At 39.8% G+C, this 23339-nt stretch overlaps 1 protein-coding gene and 1 long non-coding RNA gene across 3 annotated transcripts; both read left to right on the forward strand.

Moving 5' to 3' along the window:
- The first annotated feature begins 38 nt into the window (after positions 1 to 38).
- LOC108640396 lies at positions 39 to 2833 on the forward strand. The gene is made up of 3 exons (XR_001921141.2): positions 39 to 604; positions 2389 to 2502; positions 2703 to 2833. It is a non-coding gene; the product is annotated as an uncharacterized LOC108640396 (long non-coding RNA).
- A 2053-nt stretch (positions 2834 to 4886) lies between these two features.
- Positions 4887 to 23101, forward strand: TRPV3 (transient receptor potential cation channel subfamily V member 3). 2 transcript variants are annotated; one of them, XM_029961348.1, is made up of 19 exons: positions 4887 to 4995; positions 7973 to 8095; positions 11001 to 11105; positions 12680 to 12766; positions 13479 to 13636; positions 13893 to 14069; positions 14265 to 14405; positions 14596 to 14876; positions 15550 to 15726; positions 16358 to 16516; positions 16973 to 17074; positions 17649 to 17722; positions 18142 to 18307; positions 18813 to 18879; positions 19216 to 19487; positions 19965 to 20077; positions 20681 to 20751; positions 21376 to 21919; positions 22664 to 22698. In XM_029961348.1, exons 2-18 carry the CDS (start codon positions 7977 to 7979, stop codon positions 21468 to 21470), a joined length of 2364 nt encoding a protein of 787 aa, XP_029817208.1. In that variant the 5' UTR covers positions 4887 to 4995; positions 7973 to 7976; the 3' UTR covers positions 21471 to 21919; positions 22664 to 22698. The 2 variants fall into 2 exon arrangements, with proteins under 2 accessions (XP_029817208.1, XP_017932240.1); XM_018076751.1 differs by lacking the exons at positions 4887 to 4995; positions 7973 to 8095; positions 21376 to 21919 and adding an exon at positions 10791 to 10894 and having other exon boundaries at positions 22664 to 23101.
- The last annotated feature ends 238 nt before the right edge of the window (positions 23102 to 23339 follow it).

Here is a 23339-nt window from a genome sequence, read left to right on the forward strand (position 1 = left end):
TTGGGAAGGGTGGGGTGGGTGGAAGCTGAGATACAGGACTGGGTTCATCTCTGCTCTGTTATTCTTAGTGCTTACATTAGCATAGTCTCTGGGAGCCCTAGCCATGGTTCAGCAGGGCACTACTCAAATGCAGAATATAAATGTTCATGTTCCCAAGCTCAGCTATTAAGAAGGAAGAAAAGAGCAGAGACAGACTGAGGAGTGTCATGGGCTACTCATTGTGATGAGCAGGAAGGAGTCTCAGGGCAGCAGCAGCACTGCAGCTGGAGAGCTGCTTGAATTGGGCCCAGGAAGCAGAGTTTAGAGGAATAGGAATTAATTAGGATGTCTAACTATTGGATAATTATGGCAGTCCCAATAATAATGCTGTTTCTTTGGACTCCTCCACCTTTGCTTTTTTGCCCAAGCAAAAGAAGAAGCTGCATAGTGACATAGTTGTACTGGAGGCTTCAGTAACTCTTCTCTGTCTTTCTGTGAATGGGACTGTTCTTTTATGGCAAGAATCCTGGGGGATAAAATCTCCAGGCATGTATATCATGCAAATATGCATAACAACATTGCTGAAGAGGCTGACTTGTCCCTGCAGTCCAGACTGCACCAACTGGTAAGTGATGCACCAGTATTTTCCTGGAATGATTTTCCACAAGGCTGTTAGGTGATAGTCACACACACTTACAGGTTAATTCATTTCTCTGTGTTGCTCAGCTGCATAAAACAGCCTCTTATCTCACAGTTTATGAGCATATTATTTAAATAATTGCAAGTGCTACTCAGTTGCCTGGAGTGGTGTGAAAGCTCTTTGTACATGTGTAGCAGCACAGATATGATCCCAGAACAAGTTTAACTTCACAGGTAAATCTTCATGTGGCTTTTCAACATAAACTATACTGCTAGCATTGAAGACATACACCTTCTTTTAAAACCATAGTCTCTGTGGGATGTCTTGTGGATTCTTCCCACAACAGATCAACAACTCTGAGTCCTTTTCAGACAATTTAAATGCCCTTTTTCCACGGTGAAAAATCATGAAATATTCCTATAAATCAATTAAATACTATGCTTGGTGGAATTGGGCTGCTACTACTACTTGGAGTGCTCAGTGTTTTAATACTTAAATTGTGGATTATTTTTAAGGAGTGGGGAATGGAATGATGACAGTAAGTAATTTACAATTATTCTTGCTGTTACCTAATGTTAAAAATGCTTTCAGATAATGGCTCTTCCCCTTAGTGACTACTGAAAATGACAGAATTAAATACAAAATCTGAATAACTTTTAATGTGGGTTTGACTGGGATCATGTCATGTATCAGCAGAGGAACAAATGCAGCTCTGACTTGCTGATGTCAGATGGCAGAACTCCAAATGCTCAATCCCTCCCATCTGGGGTTTCCTTCATCTTGTTCATTTTAGTTTCTAGTGAGTCTAGCACTTGCTAGGAAAACAAAATAATGCCAGATAGGACTTCTGCTGCTTATTTGTGCTGCACAGGCTATCCAATGCTAATGTTTTTCAAGTAATTTTTAATAAGGGATACATGTTATTAACATTCCCGACCCTTATGGCATCTCTTTGGTAGCTGGAGCAGCTGGCAGGTGCTGTAAAGCTCTATAAAATGGTCTACATAGTCATGATAGAGCCTATTGCAAAACCCTCCATGGCTTCTGAAAAATGCTGGCCTTGTCAGAAACCTCAGGGTGGAGCAGGTCTGGGAACATAAAGGTTGAGCAGGTTAATGATTAAAACTGTAAGAAAATGTTTGCACGAGTGTGACTTACTGTACTTCTGCCTCTCATTTCCTGGCTCTTAAGCCTGTCCTTAAAAATAGCTCAGTTCAGGCCATCCTATGGGTGGCATGGGATGTCCTTGTGTGTTTTCAGGCAGATCAGCTCCAAGCAGTCTGGGCTGCAGTTCCCTAAATCTCACAGTTGCACAGGGAAGGCCACGCTCAGGTTCAGCGAGTCAAGGCTGTCCTTGTAATGCAACAAGAAGCTGTTAACACAGAGCAGGCAGGATGGAGTGTAACCTGTGTGTGTGAACTGTCAACAGCTCACACAATCTTCTGCACCTCTCCACAGGCAGGTTTGGAGCAGGGCTCTGCCTTTCTTGCTGTAGCTTGTCCCAGTTTTTCTCTTTGGATAACTGCCACTACATTATAAATAGACCACACTGCTAGGGCCTATATTCTGCTAAACCACACAGATCTGGGTGCTTTCAGATATAGCTGCTTTCTGAGTTCAAAGTCCTGCTTGCTGCCAAACCCATTTTCTCTCCTTAGCAGAAGAATTTCTGTCACTGTGGTTGATGCCAGAGGTAAAGCAACAGTCCTCAAATGCACCTTCACCCAGATTTAATGTAGCTTTGCCTCTTTTCACATTTCTATCCTCAGAGCGACTTCAATTAAACAGTTTCTCGCATTTTGTGTTGAGATCTGAGCTGCTGCTCTCCCAGGCAGGATGAAATGGCAGGATTCAGTCCCTTTTCCAGGTCATTACACCAGCAGGTAAGAGACCATCAAAGCAGCTGACTCTGGGTTGTCACGTATTAACTCGGACACAGTCATTTAACAAGATGTGAACAATATCTCCTGGTACAGGGTTTGGAATATATCACCACAAATTTCTGTTGGGCAAAGGTGGATGTGTGCTCAGCACTTCCACCTGATGCCAAATCCAACCGGCCTGGGCCTGTTTCCCCACACAGCTCCTGGGAAGCTGGTTCGTTACAGGGAACAGTGCAGTGCTCCTGGCATTTCACACAGTGAGATCTGAGGCAAATGGAATACCCAGCAGTCCTGTTTTTAAAGATATCTACTTCACAGGAAGAGTTTAGCTGCAGTTTGTAAGTATATTTTAAAGCCATATTCTTTGCATTAAAATCTCTGGATCTAGGTCATAGTATCCTAAGATATTTTGGTTTTACTTCCAAATTTTTGATCTACCTCCTACCAAAAAAAAAAAAAAAAAAAACCAAACACCAAAACCCCACAAAAACTTGGCTCTTTCTTCCCTTGGCTACAGCTGGGCAAAGATTCCTGTTCTGCTGCCTGCATGGTTCACCTTAAACTCCCATCTAATAATCAAGTAAAGACCAGCAGCTGTAATTGCACCTTGCAGGTCTCGCAGGCAAAGACACACGAGTTTTTAACGTACTATTTCTGGTGATAAAGGAGGAACTCTATAAAAAGAGCAGAAGAACTTATGGTCACTCTTCTGGCATGTCCCAGAACAGAATTCTGCATCAGCCATTGCTCAACAGCTCAGAATTAGCAAAGCTGAGACATGCAGCACAAAGCAACACCAGGACTGTTTATGTGAAACCCAACTGTCTGTGTTCCCACAGCCCCTCTGGGTACACATTCACCAGAAACTATTATAGGTGGGGAAAGATCTAAACACGCCCACCGTGTTTTCACTGACATTATCGCTGTGAAATAAGATTTTTCTAAGACCTTTTCTAATTTTTCAAAGTCATAGCAAAATCTTTTTGCTTGCTGGAGCACTTAGCAGGATCCTTTCCTCATTTCTGCTTTGGAGTAGTTCCATGCTATATAATAAACTGAGCATGACATAAAAGGGGTCATTTACAACCCAAATGCATGTGCATAACCATTTTCCTTTGAAAACAGTATGTAAACTGCAGAGCAGCGATGGTTTGAGATATTCTACTGCTGCCATTAAGTCATCCCTGAGCAACTCAGCTTTAGTAACATTTCAGTGTATAATTATTGCGTGTGTGTGTGTGTGTCATCCCGCTTTGGCAGCTGTGAGGTAAAGGCTTTGTTGTCTAGCGAGTTCCTCTCTGCTCCCTAATTTCAGACGTAGCAAACCCCGTACGGCCGCGGTGCTCCGGCGCTGGCCCTGGCTGAGCTCCCCAGCTGAGCACCCTGGATGACTGGAGAAGGGTGGTTTGGCGTTTTTAGGATAGTTTTGAGCTCGAACGTGGTTTTGCTCCTTTGGCAGGTGAGCTCTGGATGTTGTTGCAGCACCAGCAGGGCCCTGCTTTGATCCTTGGGCCGTTCCGAGGCTCCTCGTCCCCGCTGGAATGGAGGTGTCGTAAGCAGGGTAAGTTCTCCGGGAGCTCTGTGGGTGTTTGGGGCAGGTGATGTTTCTGGAGAGAGTGAAATCTTCAAGAGACAAACACAAAACCAGCTGCTCAACTGGAGAAGGCTTTTCTGTCATGCTTGTTTCTGGTTTTCTAGTTTATAAACCCTGAGCTGTGCCACGTCGACTCCTTGGGCATTCAGGAGTGAAGAAAGATGGACCTGATTTCATTTGTATTTGCCAGCCCCAAATCACTGTTGCACTTCCTAATTCCTGTGCCAAGGGGATCCAAAATATAATATCATACAGACCAAACTTTATTACATTCATCTTCCACTGAAAGTTTCAGTTACTGTGGAGACCGTTGAAAGTAAAATCCCCAGGCTTGGTAGAATAGTTTTTATTTCAACTCAGTAAAATTTCTTCTTTTTATTTAATTCAGAAATAAGCTTAAAGCACTTTTCCTCAGGGAAAAACATTGCTTTTCAGAGTCTTTTTAAACTTCTGTTAGGAAAAACCTTCATAGGAAAGAACAAATTTCTCCCCGAGAAGCAAATGAATTTTTGATAGTGCATACTAATGCCCCTCAAAAGTCTAAAAATCTTACAGAAATATGAAACTCTTTTCTATCAAGTGAAACTTTCTGCTGATAGGACTCATAATGCTTTAAGTAATGCACAAAAGTCAAAATGAAGTTTTATCAGCTTTCCCCTCAGGGAGGGGAATTTCTTTTTTATGAGCCAGTAAGAAATTAGGTCGCAGGTGCTGGCAAGTGTCATGGGCTGTTGGAAGGATCCTGTGAATGGAACAGTTATTGACAGTCACTTCCACTCCTCTGCCCCCAGGGAAGAAGAGACCTTTTTGCCACAATATCACAGCTGAGGGTTTCTTTTGATTTGTAGGATTCTCTGTTTAGCCACTTCATTTATAGTTATTGAGCTGTGAAGTTATAGGTATGTATGATTTTTCTTGTTCTCAGGCAAGCACAAGGTGAGTCTGTGATAGTGTGTAAAGTGCCTGCTTACTGTAGGAATGGCAGAATCCCATTCACCATTACAGATGAATACTCTGCTGGGGGTCAGATACCAAGTCCTCCATGTCCTCAGATCCCCTTCAAAGTAATTCTCAATACTATAAATCAATGCAGTGGTTTTGTCTTGCTGCCGACTTCAGATAAGCCACTTCCCTGGTGGTCTGTAAGTAACAATTAACTTGATAATGGGAGTAGAAAATAGTTACAATAAAAGACAATGCTCCATATCGGGTTACATAAGCGACATGATGTGACACTTTTCAGGCTGTTGCACTATTTTTCTCTACATGTCATAGATTAGAGAAAATGATAGTGCTCTGGAAGCTGTTGATGAAAGCCCTGGCTTAGTTTTCCTGTAAGCATACAATTAATTGTGATTAAAAATGAAGCAGATGCTACCTCAGCACTGTAACGAGGTACCTCTGCTGTTGTGCCTGCAGTTATTTACTTGTGCAGGCTGAGATCTCATTTAAAACAGGCTTTTTGGCTGAGACTACAATCAAATGTCCTGTATGCTTTTGGAAGCTTAGTTCCTGTATACAAAAGTGAAAATCTTTTTCCTTCCCAGAGTGTTTTCTTGTATTGCTGATGGTTCAGCAGCCCTTCATCATTCAGTACAACTCCAGTGCTATCTTTGACTATTTTCACCTCTCCTAAATGATGCAGCCTGTGCTTGAGCCACTGCTAAAATCTCTGTGGTGGAAACTGGCTGCAGAGATGAGGCTTTGAGCTGCTGCCCTTGCAGAAATGTGTTGCTGTGTCTGAGCAGCTCCAGTGTCGCTCACAAAGGAGAGGCTCTTCCTCGTGGCCACTCTGTCCTTTAGAGATTTAACCTTGGTCTTTATTTCTCCAGCTCTTCCTGCCCCTCTCTCTGACCCCTCTGACTTTGCTCACCTCCCAGCTGTGCCCCTCTCAATTTGGCAACGCCTTTTGCTGACACACTTTTGGAATTTTTAGTCTGTTTCCAGTTATTCTCTTGCTTTAAAGTCACTCATTTAGTGCAGCTATTTAATGCCCATCTCCATCATATTCTGGTCCCCTCATATGTGATTTATGTCCAGTGCCACGTTTGCCTCTTCCTTGAGATGGGAAATGTCTTTGCCCATACACTGCTTTGTATTCTTAAAGTACTTAGTAAGAAGTAAATAGCAGAATTATTTATGAACTGAGTAAGACAACAGTCATTTGTTTTAGCTGTGTTAAGACTAAATGTTTATCAGTGTATTCACTGACACAACATGTGTCTAGAGACTACGTGAATTGCATTTCCAATGGCATGGACAAAAACCTTTCTCCTGCCTCGACTGTGGAATATCCAAGTTCAGTTCTTTTGTGCATTTACTGCTGTGAAAGCTACAATGTGCTTTGTATGCAAGTGTACTAAGTAAAAATATTTTCTCTTTGTAAATTATTTCTATGGAAGTTGTGATATGCATTCTTAGGAAATGCATCCAAACTAGGCGTGTTTCCAAGTTGCTCTAGTGTGAACACATCTATCAATGGTAGAAAACACAATAAAAATTTATTTCCATGCCTGTTTCTTAAGCCAACCTTTGCAAGGTAAGGAGTCCTTTCCAGTATTTGAAATTCCTATTCCATTTAGTGCCAAGAAATGACAGCTGCACTTACATGTGTTTGGACCCTGTAAGTTCTCAGTTCTCTGTATGTGGGATTGAAAATTCCCATAATTAAACATTTGTTGTTTATGCATTAATAGACTCTATTCAAATATCAAATATTCCTGGCTCCTCTCTCACACCAGGTGTCATGTCTTTTCAAACACACTCCTCAATCTGCTTTTTGTATCTCGATATTCCCATAATGAAGGAATCCTGGAAGGAATCATTGACAGCACTGTGACAGGAGCAGAAAGTTTTGTGTGTACATTTGTCACATTAAGGAAAGTGGAGTAGGAGGGGAAAAAATGTGTAGTTCATTTTGTGCAAACTTGCAGGCAAATTATTTTTGCCATTTGTCCTTGGGTATGGAGGGCACTCCCCTCATTTCCTGGGAAATGCATCCCTGACCTTGTAATGGTTTTACATTCAGTGAATTTTAATGTATCCTGAACTCACCTTCTCGCTTTCAAATTATCCTGGGTGATTTAAAATGATGCCCTTGAGTGTTAGATTGAGAAACAGGGAGATAGTTATTCATTATTACTTACAGAATTCATGCTGTGGGTGTTCAGAAGCAGGTAACATGCATTAAGATCCTTTTGTGTCATGTGGTGGTGACAATTTCCATCCAGTAGAATCATGATTTTTTTTTTCTTTTTCCTGAAGAAATGTTGAGAAATGTCACCAGAACACAAAAATTCTGAATATTATGCATGTGATGGTTTAGCTGAGCTCAGCCTGGGCATTGGATTCAGTCTCTTACTTCAGCTGTTCTAAGGCAGTGAAAAGTTTCAGGGATTTTTTGTTCATTACCCTTCATGTCTGGAACCTTCCTTCAAATATTGTATCAGTTGCACAGACCTTCCTGAATTTTTTCTGGAATTTACCAGTTTTCTGAAATTGTCTTGGACAAAGCAGACTACTCAGATTAACTGTAAATATTCATAAACTTTAGAGGTACTTCTAAAAGTCTTCTCTGAATAACATCCACTGTCGTGATTGACAGATCCCCTTCAGTTTAATTTAGGCACAGGCTTGAATTTATAGTTCTACTGGTGCCACTTTTAATGGTACTTCTTCTAGAATTAAATTTAATGAGTCAAGTATAAAACCCTCCTGCCTTGATACATGAAACGGCATGTGCTTAGCAACTGAAAAATGAAAAACTTAAAGCCCAATCAATATTTGTGTGTTTATTTGTGTATAAGTAGGCAATTTGGTCACTATACTTCCTTCAAATGAACAGGAGTCAAGTAACCATGAATCTCTCTACTGCAGGAACATGATTAAAGATAACAACGAAGTTGTTCCACTAATGGGCAAGAAAACAAATCCGTCAGGAATTCCCCCTTCAAACCAGCAAGAGAAAAAGGTGACTGAGAGCACTCCCACGAAGAAAAGGTAGGACTCCAGCTCAGCCTAAACCACTAAAACTCCCTGGTTTATCTCCTTTAGTTGATGTTGGCACTGAAATACCACTAACACCTGTATTTACACTGCAAATATGAATGAGAGAGACCTGGTAACACAAGATGCCTTCACATGACCATGCTTATGCTGTTTATGAGTGGAAGAGTTAGGAACACATATGATGTGTTTACTCTAATGGGACAAATATTTAACCCTTGTCCCAGAGCCATCAGGATCATATACCAGTCTTTAAAGTCTGTTTCTGATCTACTTTGATTAACAATACTTCATTGTTTTATAAAATATTCACTTTCATTTATAATTTATATTAGAGAATTAATAAAGGGACTAAGGGTTTGTATTTAATATGAGTGGGGAAATATAAGCTGTAATTCCTGCCTGGTACCATGCTATTGAAGTGAACTAAGTTGCTGTAGAGCGAGGATGAATTTTCATTCATAAACTTTTCACTCTGGATGATAATTACTAGTTATTATGGCAATTTCTGAAACTCTGAAGGCCTAGGCAATTGTGGCTGTTCTGACATTTATAATTCTCAATAATCAGAGGAATCACTTTTCACAGAAATGGTGCCATTAGTTATTTGAGACCCACTGCCTGGGTGGTCCAATTTGTCTTTCTGTCACTGAATTCCAAAAGAGCAGCTCTTTGGTGGCATATGGGGGAGACAAGGTGTCTGAACAGCTCGTGATACACCCAGTACTTCAAAAAGGGGCAATTCCATGGGAGACTGTGTGGTTGTAAGAACACTGCCAAACCCAAGCCCTCAATTACTTACCTCATATCTCACATTCAATTTTGTGGCCTCCAGAACAGTAACTGTGGGGTTTTTCCCACCTCTCACACCAAGAGAGGTGTGGCCCACAACATTCCTGTGATACACAGCACCGAGGTCCCGTGAATTTTAATGCAGGGGTTTAACATGCTCTTTTAATTATATGTTCCTGTGCTGCTTTATCCTGTTGCTGCAAGACACTTCCTCCAATTGTGCCACCAGTAGCTGCTGCACTTCCAGGGTGGCATCTCTCACTCAACAAAATGTACTGGCAATATGCATTTTCTTGAAAGACAATGACATTCTCTTCTTGAAGGCCCTGGAATTTGGACTAACAGTATATAATTAAGTACAGGAAAACTGGGAGGAGGCTGCAAATGTTGTCAGAGCCTGCTGATGTTTGTGGGCAGTGCACCAGGGCCACGGAAGCACTTGGGTATTTGCTGGTAGCTCTCCAACTGCTTTGCACGGTGGCTTTGGGGTTTTTTTTCCCCCCATGATATCCCCAGGTAACCCACATGCCAGGGTAGGTGAGGTCTGGCAGCCTCCAAACCAGGGTTCACTCCATAGCTGCTGTACCTGCCAAAACCTTCAGCAGGAACACACTGCTGGGAGAGCAGGAGCAGCTCCGAGACATCAGCCTGTGATGCACTGTCCCCTCAGGTGAGAAGGTCCAGCAGAGCCCAGACCTTGGCACTTCTGGCTTTAGGGAGCCTCACTGCAGCCTCCAACAGGTGTTTGCCTGTTGGGACAGCTCCTGCACTTCATGGTCAGGGAATGCAAAAAAACAGGATGAATCCCTGTTTTTTCCACTCCTCCACAGTCCCTCTGCCAAGTCCAGACCTCAGTGAAACAGCAGTGACTGGCACAAGTGATGGTCCTGGTTCTGTCTGGGTTTTTCCTACCCCCTGCCCAGGTAATTTCAGGGACACAGTCCTGCTAACCAGAAGTGACATTTTACTTGCTGCCTGCTTAGAACATGTTCACAGGCACATCTCAAATGTTAAAAGGTCATAAAAGTTTAAATAACTACAGACAGTGAATTATCACTTGGGTCACCAAGGCATTGGAAAGTGAGATGAATTAGGTCATGCTGTTTTTAGCAAACATCAGCAGGTTGTTCAATAGGGTTCTAATAACATACTGCATTTTAGCATCACTACATGTACTTGACTTCAACAGGATTCTTTGGGGAAGATGCAGTTAAAAAAGAGAAAGAAATACCCTATGGACTAAACCATAAATATTAAATGAATTGGAAGCATTTTCCAGGTGACTACTGGAACATTTTTAGAAATGTAACACAGTTTCTGAACAACAGCCCATGTGGGAGTTGCTACACCCACCACTGGAACTTCTCTCTCTGTGGTGAACTGTAGCAATGTTTTAGTGAGATCCAGTAATACCAAGCCATTGATTTTTGCCTCTCAACTCCGCAGGCTTTTAAAGGATGATATCTTCCTATTCTTTTCATTTGCCTTTTCTGTGTTGCTTCAAATTATATTTTTCACTATAAATAATTCCATATATATTTATATAATTATTTATCAGGAAAAAAATAGTTAAATGTCATGCATGACTGGCAAGAGGACACAGTCAGTCCTGGCTGGTGGAAATGCCTGATGTCTTTTAACATGTGACCTTTCAAACATTCTGATTTAATCATTATCACTGCTGATGGGTTTGAAATGATCCATCTGATGGCTCCTGGCTGGAGAAACAGGGAGTAGGATGCAGTAGATTAAAAAGCAGTTGTGTGTGTGTAGCTGAGCAGTGACTGGGGTTGCATTTGGCTCTTTGCACTGGAGCTGAATGCAAGGCTGGTTTAGGGCTGCTGGGGTTGCTCTTAGACATGTCAGGATCTGATGCCATGTGTTCTAAAAATACCTTAGGAATTTTGCCCATCTGCCAGCATGAAAGAGCTGGGCACAGTGCTGGAGGTTGGGATCTCCCCAGGGGAAAGCAGATAAGCCTCTGTTCCAACATCTTGTTAGGTAATGCCAGAAAAGATTAATTGTCAAGCCTGCCCTAGGTATGTACTTGTAGAGCTCTGCTTGGTCTGTGGTTGCTAATATTTTTTAAATGCACTGTCTTCAACAGTTCCCACTTTTTCCTGGAGATTGATGGTTTTGAAAGCAATGCCACTCCAAATAACACATCTCCCCCTGTGTTTTCAAAACCAATGGATTCAAATATTCGTCCCTGGTAAGTTATAGATTCATCTGCAATAGTCATACTGCAAATATATCTATTTTCTTTCCAGCAGCTACTCCTTATTCCTCCTTAGACTCCAGTGCTAGAATTTCACATGAGATTTCATAGCTTTTGGTCACTTCAAAGACAGAACTTCACTGGAGTCCATTGTTGATCAGTAGATGACTTATCTTTATCTACTGCTGACACTTGCATGGAATAAATCAGGCCTCAGTTTTAAGTAATTTTAAAATCAGTACTTTTTTTATTCTTAGCCTCTCATTAATGGTACATTAGAACAAACTCCACAGCTTAATTTAGCAAACCCTGTTCACAGCTGGGTGCTGACGTCCTCCCTCTATTGCTCATTAGCAATCAAACAACGTGAAAATGCTGAGTCTGAAATGTTTAAAGCAGCCATTTATGCTGAATGAATGGAGAAAAATTATGACTGGGAAGAATGCATGTCATTTTTAAAAGTGTGTGAGGTGCCAACAGCCAATAACGATGAATAAGGGAAATATGTAACAAATCTGCCAAAAGCCCAGAATGGCCAAAGGTTTGTGTTTCTGATGGGTGTCTGCTCAGCTTTTTGGAATTAGCTGACAGTCTGATTTTGGTTTCAGAGGAGAGGTATCCAAATTTCTTCCTTTCATTCAGGGACTGACCTGCACAAGACACACACACAGTGTTTGCCAGACATTCCTCAATTTTCTGCAGGAATGACAGATGGAATAAAAACAGACTCTGAGCTCCCAGCTTTAGTTCAAAGGGAAGGGAATACCTTCAGAACAGTGCTGGACACTTGCATTGCTGTCCATGCATCTGTTTTGTCAATACTTATAGTTCAGATTCCTGAAATTATTAACCTGAGGTAGTTCATCAAATATGAACCTTGCAGAAAACAAAAATAAAAGTAAGAACAATTATAATGAGTTTTAAAGTCAGATCTGCTTGTAGGGCTGTCTGGAAATTATGTACAGCAAATACAAAATACCAGTTCCATTGAAATCCTCTAAATATATTAACTAAATATGTATTTAAGGCCCGGTCCTCAACTTCTTTTAGCTGAAGCTTCCATTCAAGTCAGCCACAAAATGCTCCTGACTTGCCAAGAGTGTTCTGTGTAGTAAAACTTTAGGTAAATCACTTCCATTCTGGGTTTGCAACCCATATGCTGCTACTGATTTAGCACTTGTTTTGTGGCAAATGACAAATTAAGCATGTGAAAATGAAGATTGTAGCATTCAGGATGATGCATAAAATGCAGTGATCATTTAAAAAAAAAAGGAAGAAAAAACTTCTCACATTTTCAGGATCTGTAGTGAAATAATATAACACAAAGCAGATTGCTTTCCTAATGTGTTTTTTTAAAATATAATAAAATCCTGTGAGTCTCTCAATTTTTACCACTTATTTTAAAATTCATGTGGGAGATAAAATTCCAGAGTTAAAATGCACAATTTCAAATTAGACTAATTTTAGCTCTGCTGTAGATACTGCCTCCTACCACTGACTGATTCTTCATGCAGTTTGCTAAAATATCTTTTAATATCTTTGCACATGTGCTTTTCTGTTTTCTTTAGTGCTTCTGGAAATGGGGAAGACATGGATTCCCCACAGTCTCTTCAGGATGATGCCACTGAGTATAGTCCTAATGTAGACAGTTGCTGGTGAGTGGAGACAGGAATATTTCTCAGTACATTTTCAACAGATTAAGTTTATGACAGGGAAGATATTCCTTATTTTGCCTGCCATGTTTAAGGAAAAAGGTCATGTGTGTGCACACATTTCTAATTCCTCTATAATTAAATGTTGAAATAAACAACTCTAATCTCTGCTTTTCTCAGATTTCATGCTTAGTGTGAGGATTCTTCATACCTAAAGTCTGTTTTCTAGATGACAACACAGGACCTACACAGCATGCACAGCTAGGCATGAGCTGGGGGTGTTTCTGACTGGGGGAATTGTTAAATCATTCCAGAATAATGGATGATCAGGAAAGAGTTGTCAGATATGAGGTTAAAAACTTATCTTCTGCTGGAGTGCAGCATCAGGAACCTCAGCACTGAAGTCAGTGAGTTGTGGGCAGATCAAAGAAGTATTTCTCAACCTTTGTTCTAAAAGAATGGGTGAACTGGTGAGAACACAAAACAAAACACTTGAAAAATGTGCTGGTTTATTATAAAACACCTCAATAACCACTTACCTGCAAATAAGCAAACTGGGAAATGTTCTGTGAGATCCATGTCGAGATATATGTGGAAGCAGGGCAGGTATGTGTTGTCTGAGGCAAGTAATTGTATTTTTATTCCCTCTTCTGTAGAAAATAATATAAAAATATAGTAAATGGAATCAGGAATTTCGTTATTTCTTGCAATCCAGTGCTAACATATCCCAAGGACCTGAGCAGACCAGTGCCAGGAAGAAGCTGAAGCGATTCCTATTCCGGGCAGTGTCGGAGGGGAACGTGGAGGAGCTGCAGTGTCTGCTCGGGGAGCTGAAGGAGCGATCCAGGGCCTGCACAAACATGACTGTGCCAGGTGAGGGGTGCAGATACCCAGGGGAAGATTGTTGGCTCTTCTGGCAGCACATTTGTAGCCTAAAACTGGGAATTATCTCTGTGGAGCAGCTACTTTCCTGTGAATTTGGATCTGTCTGGAGTTATGGCGGTGGAATGTCCAACAGGAAAACCAGTGGCAAATAGTTTATGTTCATATATATCTTTCAAGTTTAACCCTTAATTAACAAAAGTTTAGTAAATCATGATGATCTAATCCTAAAAATTCACTCTTGTAGATTATCTGATGAAAAAATTCACAGCTTCAGATACCGGCAAAACTTGTCTGATGAAAGCTCTGCTGAACATCAACGAGAACACGAATGAGGTAGTGAATATGCTCCTGTCCTTTGCAGAAGAAAATGGTATTCTGGAGAGATTTATCAATGCAGCTTACACAGAAGAGGCATATAAAGGTACTGCCATCTGATACCAGTTTCAGGTATATGGTTAAACATACCATCCATAAAATACTATTCTCCTCAAACACTCTAATGATGGTTTAAATTCCTAAACCAACTTTAATTCATTTATTCACTGGTGCTATTCACTGTGAAATATCATTGGTATTTCAGAATGTACTTGAGAGATTCCCGTGTCTGTTTTTCCAGGCCAGACAGCTCTAAATATTGCCATTGAGAGGAGACAGTACGAAATAACCCAGAGCCTCATAGAAAAAGGAGCTGATGTCAATGCTCATGCCCAGGGTATTTTCTTTAATCCCAAACATAAGCATGAAGGCTTTTATTTTGGTAAGTGGAAATGTGATCTTTCTGGAAAAGTTAAGAAGGAATACCCAAAGCTTTTATAAAACAAGAGCTTAACTCAATACAATCAATAGTAAATGTACTTTCATATGTTAAGATTCTTAACACAGTCACTCTTTTATAATCTGATTTGTAATAAAACATGAACACATGTTGCATTTTATGATTTTTATAGGTGAAACTGCACTGGCATTAGCTGCCTGTACCAACCAACCAGACATAATTCAACTGTTAATGGACAATGCCAGGACTAATATTTCTTCTCAGGATTCCAGAGGAAACAATATCCTCCATGCATTAGTTACTGTGGCAGAGGACTCAAAAACTCAGAATGATTTTGTAATCAGAATGTATGATATGATATTGTTGAAAAGTAAAGACAAAAATTTGGAAACAACAAAGAATAAGGAGGGTTTGACACCACTACAGTTGGCTGCAAAAACTGGGAAATTAGAGGTGGGTATTATTTCAGTAGCATCTAAGAGAAACCAGTGCTCTGACACATCCTTTTTCAGCCTGGTTATGCTGTTATGTATCAGTAGTATTTAGTGAGCTAATTTTGTTTAAAACACAAGGAAACATTTTCATTGCCACGTTGCTTCTACCTTTCAAGGTTTCCCTGTAACTCCCCCTCTCTGTATAAAATACACATTGTTTAAAAACAGCTTGGCAAACCCTTCTGTTGCACAGAAACTCAGAAATTCTGCATTTATTACCATATTGCACTTATGCAGTCTTTGAACAGTTTCAGGAAACTCACTGGAACTGCTCTGTTACTCTGCTGTAGAATTTGGTTTTCAGAAATCTACTGAATTGTAAAAAATTGGCAATGGGATAATTTAGAAAAGAATTGTTTAAGTTGAAGGAAGACATAAATGAACACATGGAAAATTTTGCTTTTATCCTCTAGAAAAATGACTCTGACAGAAAATATGGAGGCATTAGAAACTCTGTATTTAATTCTTGGTGGTCTTTCATCTCCAACACACAATTACAAATACACTGACTTTGCACAACTGTACAAAATGTGACAGGGAAAAGGTTGGGGTTTGAGCCTGTTATGTTCATGTGCTTTCCCCTTTCCCATGACCAACACAGCTGCTCACAAATGATCCTGTTAATGTTTTAGATTCTGAAATACATCCTGAGCAGAGAGATCAGAGAGAAGCCAAACAGGAGCCTGTCAAGAAAATTCACAGACTGGGCTTATGGTCCTGTTCAGTCTTCTCTGTATGACCTGACAGAACTGGACACCACTGCAGACAACTCAGTGCTGGAAATCATTGTCTATAACACAAATATTGGTGTAAGTTACCTATTTTTAAAATACAGATCCATTTTTTCCTAGCAGTACACTCATTTCAGATGTGTTAGTCTATGTATTCCAATGAATTATTTGTAAAAGTAAACTGTAATTTTTGTTCTCAGTTTTTGTATTGGGAGCAAGATAAATTTTATACCTCTGTAGATGGTCACCTGTAAAAGAATATGCATTCAACTCCTGAAACATGGGCTAGGCATTTTGGGAATGTCTTTTCCTACATTAGGAGCATTAATTTACCTTATGTTTAAGTATGACCAAGCTGGTCAGGCCAAATAAACTTCACTTAATAGGTATGTATTTTACATGTTTAGAAGTGTTTGCTTTTCAAAGCCAGAATTTTACATTTACTCAATTCTAATACTGCCATAAAACCATAAGACCAGAAGTTCACATGACAGTTTTAGCTCCATCATAACTTACCAGACAGAGAATGGCAGGTTACCCCAGCACGAGTGGGAGCTGTCCCATTGCATCTTGTCACGTCAGGGTCTGACCCATCTCTGAGCACAGATGTGTTTCTGGATCAGAAAGGGTGGGAACTGAATGAAATGCACAAAGTACATGACTGAAATTCAAGTTTTAATTGGTTTATTTTGGTTTTTTTCCCCTACAGAATCGTCATGAAATGCTGACTTTGGAGCCTCTGAATTCCCTCCTGCGAATGAAGTGGAAGAAGTTTGCACGGCACATGTTTTTTATGTCGTGCTGTTTTTATTTCCTGTACAATGTAACTTTAACATTAGTTTCCTACCACAGGCCTAATGAAAATAAAGTGAGTACAGTGACTGAATCTCACCAAATTTCACTGACTTAAAATGCAGTAGGGTTTCCTGAATTGTATTGAAAATGCTAAACCAGAAGCAGTTGTTGGAATATCTGGCTGTAGGGAGACCAGGCTCTCCCACATCAGGTACCTGGAAGGAAGCAGAGCAGTAAGAGGATATAACTATATTTGCATTTTGTGAAAATGACCCAAAAATACAAATACATGACACAAAGACAGGTTGTTAAATTTCTAAAAGTGTGGAAAAGGTATTTTTCTGTTAATAGAGAAACTTCTGCTTTTTCAAATATATATCTGTTAAGGGGGTAATTCTTTAAATCCACCATGAAAAAAATCCTTACAGAAAGGGAAATAAATTGTGTACCCATGTGGGGAGGTTTCTTGTTGCTTTGCCTTTTACCCTTCAGGTAAAACTGAGTCTTTATTTTTGGACCTGTCTTGCAGGCTCCACCTTATCCACTTGCTCTGACACGTGGAGTGGGAGGGCTGCAGTTGTCAGGACAGGTGATGGTTATGTTAGGAGCAATATTTTTAGCCATTAAAGAGGTAAGACTTTTTATTAACAAATATATAAATAACTACATGAAGAACTTCTCTAGATTTATGAACATGCTGCTGCTTTTATTGATATCCACAATACATGTGGAGTGTCTTTGATGTGTGTAACTTTTTAAGTCTTTGGCACACTACATTGCTTACCAGAATGACCCTGGTTGTATATTTGAATGCACCTGTATTGCTCTGTGAAACAGCTATGAAGGTGTTTTCCCTTCAAATTTTCAAGGCAGAGATTTGATATTTTTATAACATCAACATTGTCAAATTACTGGCTTTAAGGACACTTCTGAATTAGAACTTCTACTGGAAAAAATGTGGTATAATTTTGCCAAGTACTGGAAGTCATTAAATCCAGTAACTTTTAAATTATGCCAGACATGACAGGATTTTAAACTTAGAAGCTACAACTGTATAAAAAAAACCAACTCTATTTCTGGAAGTTATCATGTCTTATTAGTAGATGCATTATTTTAGAACACCAATGGAATTATTTTGAAAACTAGATTTTGAGACCTGTTTTCCCTTACTACCACATCTATATTTTCTATATCTGTCTACATAGAGTGTAGCCATCTTTCTGCTCAGGCCCTCAGACCTGCAGTCAATTCTCTCTGATGCCTGGTTCCACTTTGCATTGTAAGTCTGATGTGCACATATATATTTTATACTCTGTATAAAATGCTTCTGTATCTCATGGTCACAGGGAATGTGCTGCTGTAGCAAATGCTCATCTTTTTCTCTAGATTATCAGATTTAGAGGGATGGATGTAATCTTACCTGCAGCTTTTCTGTAACAGCTGTTTGGGGGAGAATAGTTCACTGAAAGTCAGCTTTAATAAATATAATCCTTATATATTGATATACTTACACCACCTGTACTGATCTATTTTATTGTTAAAAAATAGTGGCAGTATTCATGGGGAGAATACAAAGCAGAATGCAATTACAAACTAAGCATAAAGAGTGAAGAAGTCTTGTTTTCATATTTTTCCACTGTGTTGTTAGTTTTGTGCTAGTAATTTCTCTTTTACATATATGTGTTTGTTTTTTAACAGTTTTATACAAGCTTTGCTTGTGATCTTCTCTGTCTTTTTGTACTTGTTTTCCTACAAAGAACACCTCGTGTGTCTTGTTTTGGCAATGGCCCTTGGATGGGCCAATATGCTCTATTTCACCAGAGGTTTCCAGTCCATGGGCATTTACAGTGTGATGATTCAAAAGGCAAGTTTTTCTTTTGTTTTACCTCCTTTATAATCCTCACTTGTTCTACAATCCATATTAAGTACATTCAGCAATTTAGGTGTATTTTATAGTTCATATTGAAATATCTTATTTTCAATTTATGCATATTATTTCAGCAGGGCACACTAGATAACTTCAGTGGCAGAATCTAGTTTATATCTTCAAATAGACATTTTATTATGTTTAATTATTATACTGAATATAATTTTGGGTTTTTTCAGCTAATGTAGTTCTGCAATTTAATTGCATCACATGCTGTAATGTCTGTGTTGTACAGAATTAGTCACCCTCACTCAACACATCAGGCTCTCAAGCATGAGATAACAAATCAAACCTTTGTGCTTCTCGCTGAGACTAAACCAGTTTACTCAATGAAAGCAGTCTGATACTTTTCTATGTGCCTCACCTGTATCCCTGCAGAATTCATAAACATAAAACTAGTCCTCAATTTTAATTTCTGACAACTCTTTCATTTAATTTCTAGGTCATCCTGCAAGATGTGATAAAATTCTTAGTTGTCTATATCGTGTTTTTGCTGGGATTTGGCGTAGGTAAATATTACTGGAGAAAAGCACTGATGCTCTGTGTGAGTAAAAATTTTAGCATTGTTATTCATAAGAACCCTGTTTTCATGATGAGAGCTCATGTTGGGGTTTCTTCTGGATATTAAGTTTAGATGTGGACAGATGAGTCATCTGGCTCTTAATTGCCTGCAATTCCATTTGGACGTGGGCTCTTTCTGCTTCCTGGAAATCCTCATCTGGCTGCTGTGTGTTGCTGGGCAGCTCTGGCTCTCTTTCCCAGTGTACTGTGAATTCTTTAGGATAAAATGCCACGTATTTCTGAGGCATGACTGTGATTGAAATTTCCTCCTGCCTTCTCCTCAGCTCTTGCTGCCTTGATTGAGACCTGCCACGAGGGCGGTGAATGCCATTCCAACAGCAGCCTGGGACCTGTGCTGATGGATCTCTTCAAGCTCACCCTGGGACTGGGGGATCTGGAGATCCAGCAAAACTCCAAGTATCCTGTCCTGTTTCTTCTGCTCCTCATAACTTTTGTTGTGTTGACTTTTGTTCTCCTCTTGAACATGCTGATTGCCTTGATGGGAGAAACAGTGGAGGATATTTCTAAAGAGAGCGAGCACATCTGGAAACTCCAGGTTTGTTTGGGAGTTTGTTTTGTGAAGTTTGTTTAGCCCAATTTTAGCTGCTTGGGCTAAAATCTCTTGAGCTGTGTCTATGGTAACTCATACTGACACAACAGGTTAGGCACTAATGATAATCCCCATTTGTATATGTGAGTGAATAATGGAAATAACTAATTTCAGTGTCAGAGAATTGTAATAACCTCAGATTTAACAACATCTAAAAGTAATATTGTGGCTTGGATTTCCAACCCATGCACTGTCACATACCTTCATGACTTTTGCTCTCCTGGATTTGGTGTTTCACCATCACCAGGAATCTGTGAATCCCTATTTTCCCACACAAACAATCAGTGATGTGCCACGTTATTTGGTGTTGCTTGTGGGTGGTGGGATGGAGGCTTGACATGTTATAATGAAGCTGCAAACGGCATATGCTGTGGAATCAGACAATATTGGACATGGTTAACCATACTCATTTATTGTTGATAGAGAGCCAGAACTATTTTGGAATTTGAAAAATTCTTGCCAAAATGTTTGAGGAAAAAATTCCAGCTGGGGGAACGGTGTAAAGTGGCTGAAAACGACACCAGGGTGTGTTTAAGGTAAAGCAAAGCTAGATTACTGTGCTATCAATTCTGCCTTGTAGGCTGCTTCAAGGTTACTTCTCCTCTTTAAAATATTTCTAGCATCTCTACAAATTATACTGGGTGTACAAAAATATAATTTGGGGTGTTTTTTTTCAGTTGTGACCAATTGTTTTGAAAAAAGGGAAGGTGTAGATAATTTTTTGGTAAGAAAACAGATTTTCACCTTCATATATGTCTTTACTGTGCAAATATCAAGTCTGCTTGCAGTAAATGTTACTTTGTCATAATCTCCTTTGAATGTTAGCTTAAAAGTAATTATATTTAAATTGATTGCTATTTGGTGATTACCATATTAAAGAACGGTGCTGTTTTATCAAAAACACTGAAGGTGTGTTTCAAGCTGTACTCACAATGTGTTAAATTATAAAGCAGTCTTGGTATCATTCTCCCCTTCCTGTGGTACCTAACACTGCAAGGGACAGTCAGCCTTTTAGTCCCAGGAAAGCAGGTGTAGGTGGTAAAGTGTGACAATCCCAAGAAAGAATAAAAAGGAATGAGCAGCAATGTAGCTGGGAGATAATGCATGATAATAACACAACTTATATCCAATATAAACAGGATTAATGAAGTGAAATGGACCGAGTGGAAAACACATGTTTCATTTATTAATGAAGATCCAGGGCCAACAGGTACTGTGGGGTTTTATGACACTGTATTTTTGAAAGCTTTTCTTATAAATGCTTGGATATAGTTTTATACCTTTAAAACCATAAAATCACATAATCTAGATGTTCAGCCACACTTTACTGCTGCAAAAAACGATAGTTTACATGGTAGGGGTGTTAAAGTATTTTAAAAGATTTGGAGTGAGGGTTGGTTACAAACATGTAATGATTTGTGATAGGTGTTGGATGACAAATTGCCCCTCACAAATGTTGACCAGGAAATCCAAGAGACTCCTCTGCTGCCAGTGCTGGAGTGCTGTGGAGAAATGAGCTCAGCCTGAGGTGTCCAATGTCCCTCTGGCAGCAGGAGTCAGGACACAACAGGGGCATGTGAGGATCTGGGAGACAGACTTGTTCTGAAGTTTCTTCTTGAGCCAATTAGCTTTTATATTGCTTAAAGAATGAGCTCAGTAATAAGGAAAGGGGGCAGCCAGAACAATTTGTGTAAGATATGGTAGTAAACTGACAACTTGCTGTTTAAATAAATGCATATTTTTAACAACAAAAAAAAAAAGATGTACAAAACTTTGATCTTGCAAACACAGTTTCTACCATATCCTGTTTTGTTTACAATGCATTTTTTTGCAGATCCAAGCAAAATTCAAGATAATTCAAGAACTAATAGCAAAAACACCTTGAATACGTTTGAAGAAATGGATGATTTGCCTGAAACTGCCGTTTAGAGCTTGTGCTGTATTTGATATGTGGCTGTTCTGAAGGTTAAAAAGCATCAGCAGTGGATGCTGAAAGCTTTGTGGATGTTTTGGACAGCTGTAACCAGCTGAAACACGAACTTTCAGTGACACAGTCTGATGGCTTGAACCCATTTAATCAGGGCAGCTGAGCTGAAATAAAATGGACTATTCACTGGTTCAGTTTTGAGCCTCTCAAACCATTGCTGTCCAAGTTTGTGTGATGCTACTCAAACTTGGCTCTAGATGTTTAACTGGATAAAAAAGGTCAAATGTGAGATATTTCTTCCTTTTGTGGAAAATTAAGTTCATCGTGATCCCAATCTGCTGGTTTTTTGGAATCTCTAACTCATGAGAAACTCATTTTGTACTCTGAACAAAGTTAAGTTCTTGACACGGAGCAAAGAAAAGCATTTCAGTTCTGAAGACGACTAAATGAAGTATGTTATTTTGAAATAACCAAGCTCTGGATGCATTTGCAGCTTTTGCATTGACTGTCAGTGTTATTGGAGGCTCAGTCCCACAAGCTGGAGAAGCCTCTTCAGGTCCCAGTAGCTTTGCCTGATCTGTTTTCCTCTGTGCAGTCCCCAGGGTATAATGTGCTGTTTACTGCTCTTTATTTATTAGTAAGTGTTTGTGTCTCCCCATAAAATAATAGGGCAGAAATATCACTCATGATGGAGGATGTTTCTGACTTTGTCCCACTCATGATGTCTTTACTTTTCCTCCTTGGCTTTTCCATGCTGTTGCATCTTGCTACATAAAATAAGTTATTGCCTTGGAAGTTCTTCTGAATTCATTTCTGCATTCAACCACTTCAGGAAAATAAGTCAGTATTTCTTCCCAAAATGAACAGAATAAGTTCAGTGCAATGCAATTGCAGACTTGTTTTTATTCAGAGAACTATGTAATGCATTTCTGTGGCACTTTTTATTTCACCACCTGTGATGACCTAGTACTATGAATTATATTTTTAGTTTTCTATTTCATGTGTAAACATAAAAAAGAAATATTTGTTCTATGTACTTTTAAATTTCAATTGATACATGATGTGTATTCAGTGTCATGGCTTTTCATCAGACCTGTTCACGTGGTGCCTGTTTTAAAGGTGCTGTTTTAGGCAAGGCTCGGGGGAACTCAGTTCTGTGTTTGAATGATAATAAGAATTGCATTGGATTTTACAGCCAAGCCTGCTGTGGGCAAAATGATCCCAAGGACTTTCTTACCCCAGAAGAGAGCGTGAGGGAAGGACAGCACAGAGCTGTTTGCAGGGATTGGGAACGTGGCTCTCGCTGCCCAACCAGCCTCCTACAGATGCTGAATCCTGTGTTTCCTACCACGGATGGATGGGATCCAGTGGAAACCTTCAGTTGTGTTTGTACAGGGCAGAGGAATTTGAGGGGAAGGACCTTCCCAGACCATATAATACCTGAGCATTGTTTGCCTTCCTTAGTAGGAAATGGGAGTATGAGAAGAAAAATTCCTGTGGTCTTGGAATCTTTCATCTTTGCTGGTTAATTTTGCATCGAAACTGCCAACGAAGGATTTTGCCTTAGGACTCCACAGTTCTGTTTGGATCCTTTTCAGTGCCAGTTCTTGTACAAAGGGAAAAAAAATATACCTCTTCACACATCCTCAGGAGCCAGAGAGACCCATGTTTCTGTGGGTTGTCACTGAACACAGGCTGAGAGGATGTGCTGTGCCAGTGTCCAGGTACAAAACCGAATGGACAAACTGAGGAAGGAGCTGAGGGGCTGTTTCTAAAAGTTCTTACTGAGGAAATTCCCTCCTTGTGTGACCCCAGAGCTCTGGCAGATCACACAGACTGGCTCCTGTCTCGAGGCTCTCACCAAGGACACT

Source organism: Manacus vitellinus, unplaced genomic scaffold (genome assembly GCF_001715985.3).
Source record: "Manacus vitellinus isolate BGI_N305 unplaced genomic scaffold, ASM171598v3 scaffold_32_pilon, whole genome shotgun sequence".
Classification (NCBI taxonomy): domain Eukaryota; kingdom Metazoa; phylum Chordata; class Aves; order Passeriformes; family Pipridae; genus Manacus; species Manacus vitellinus.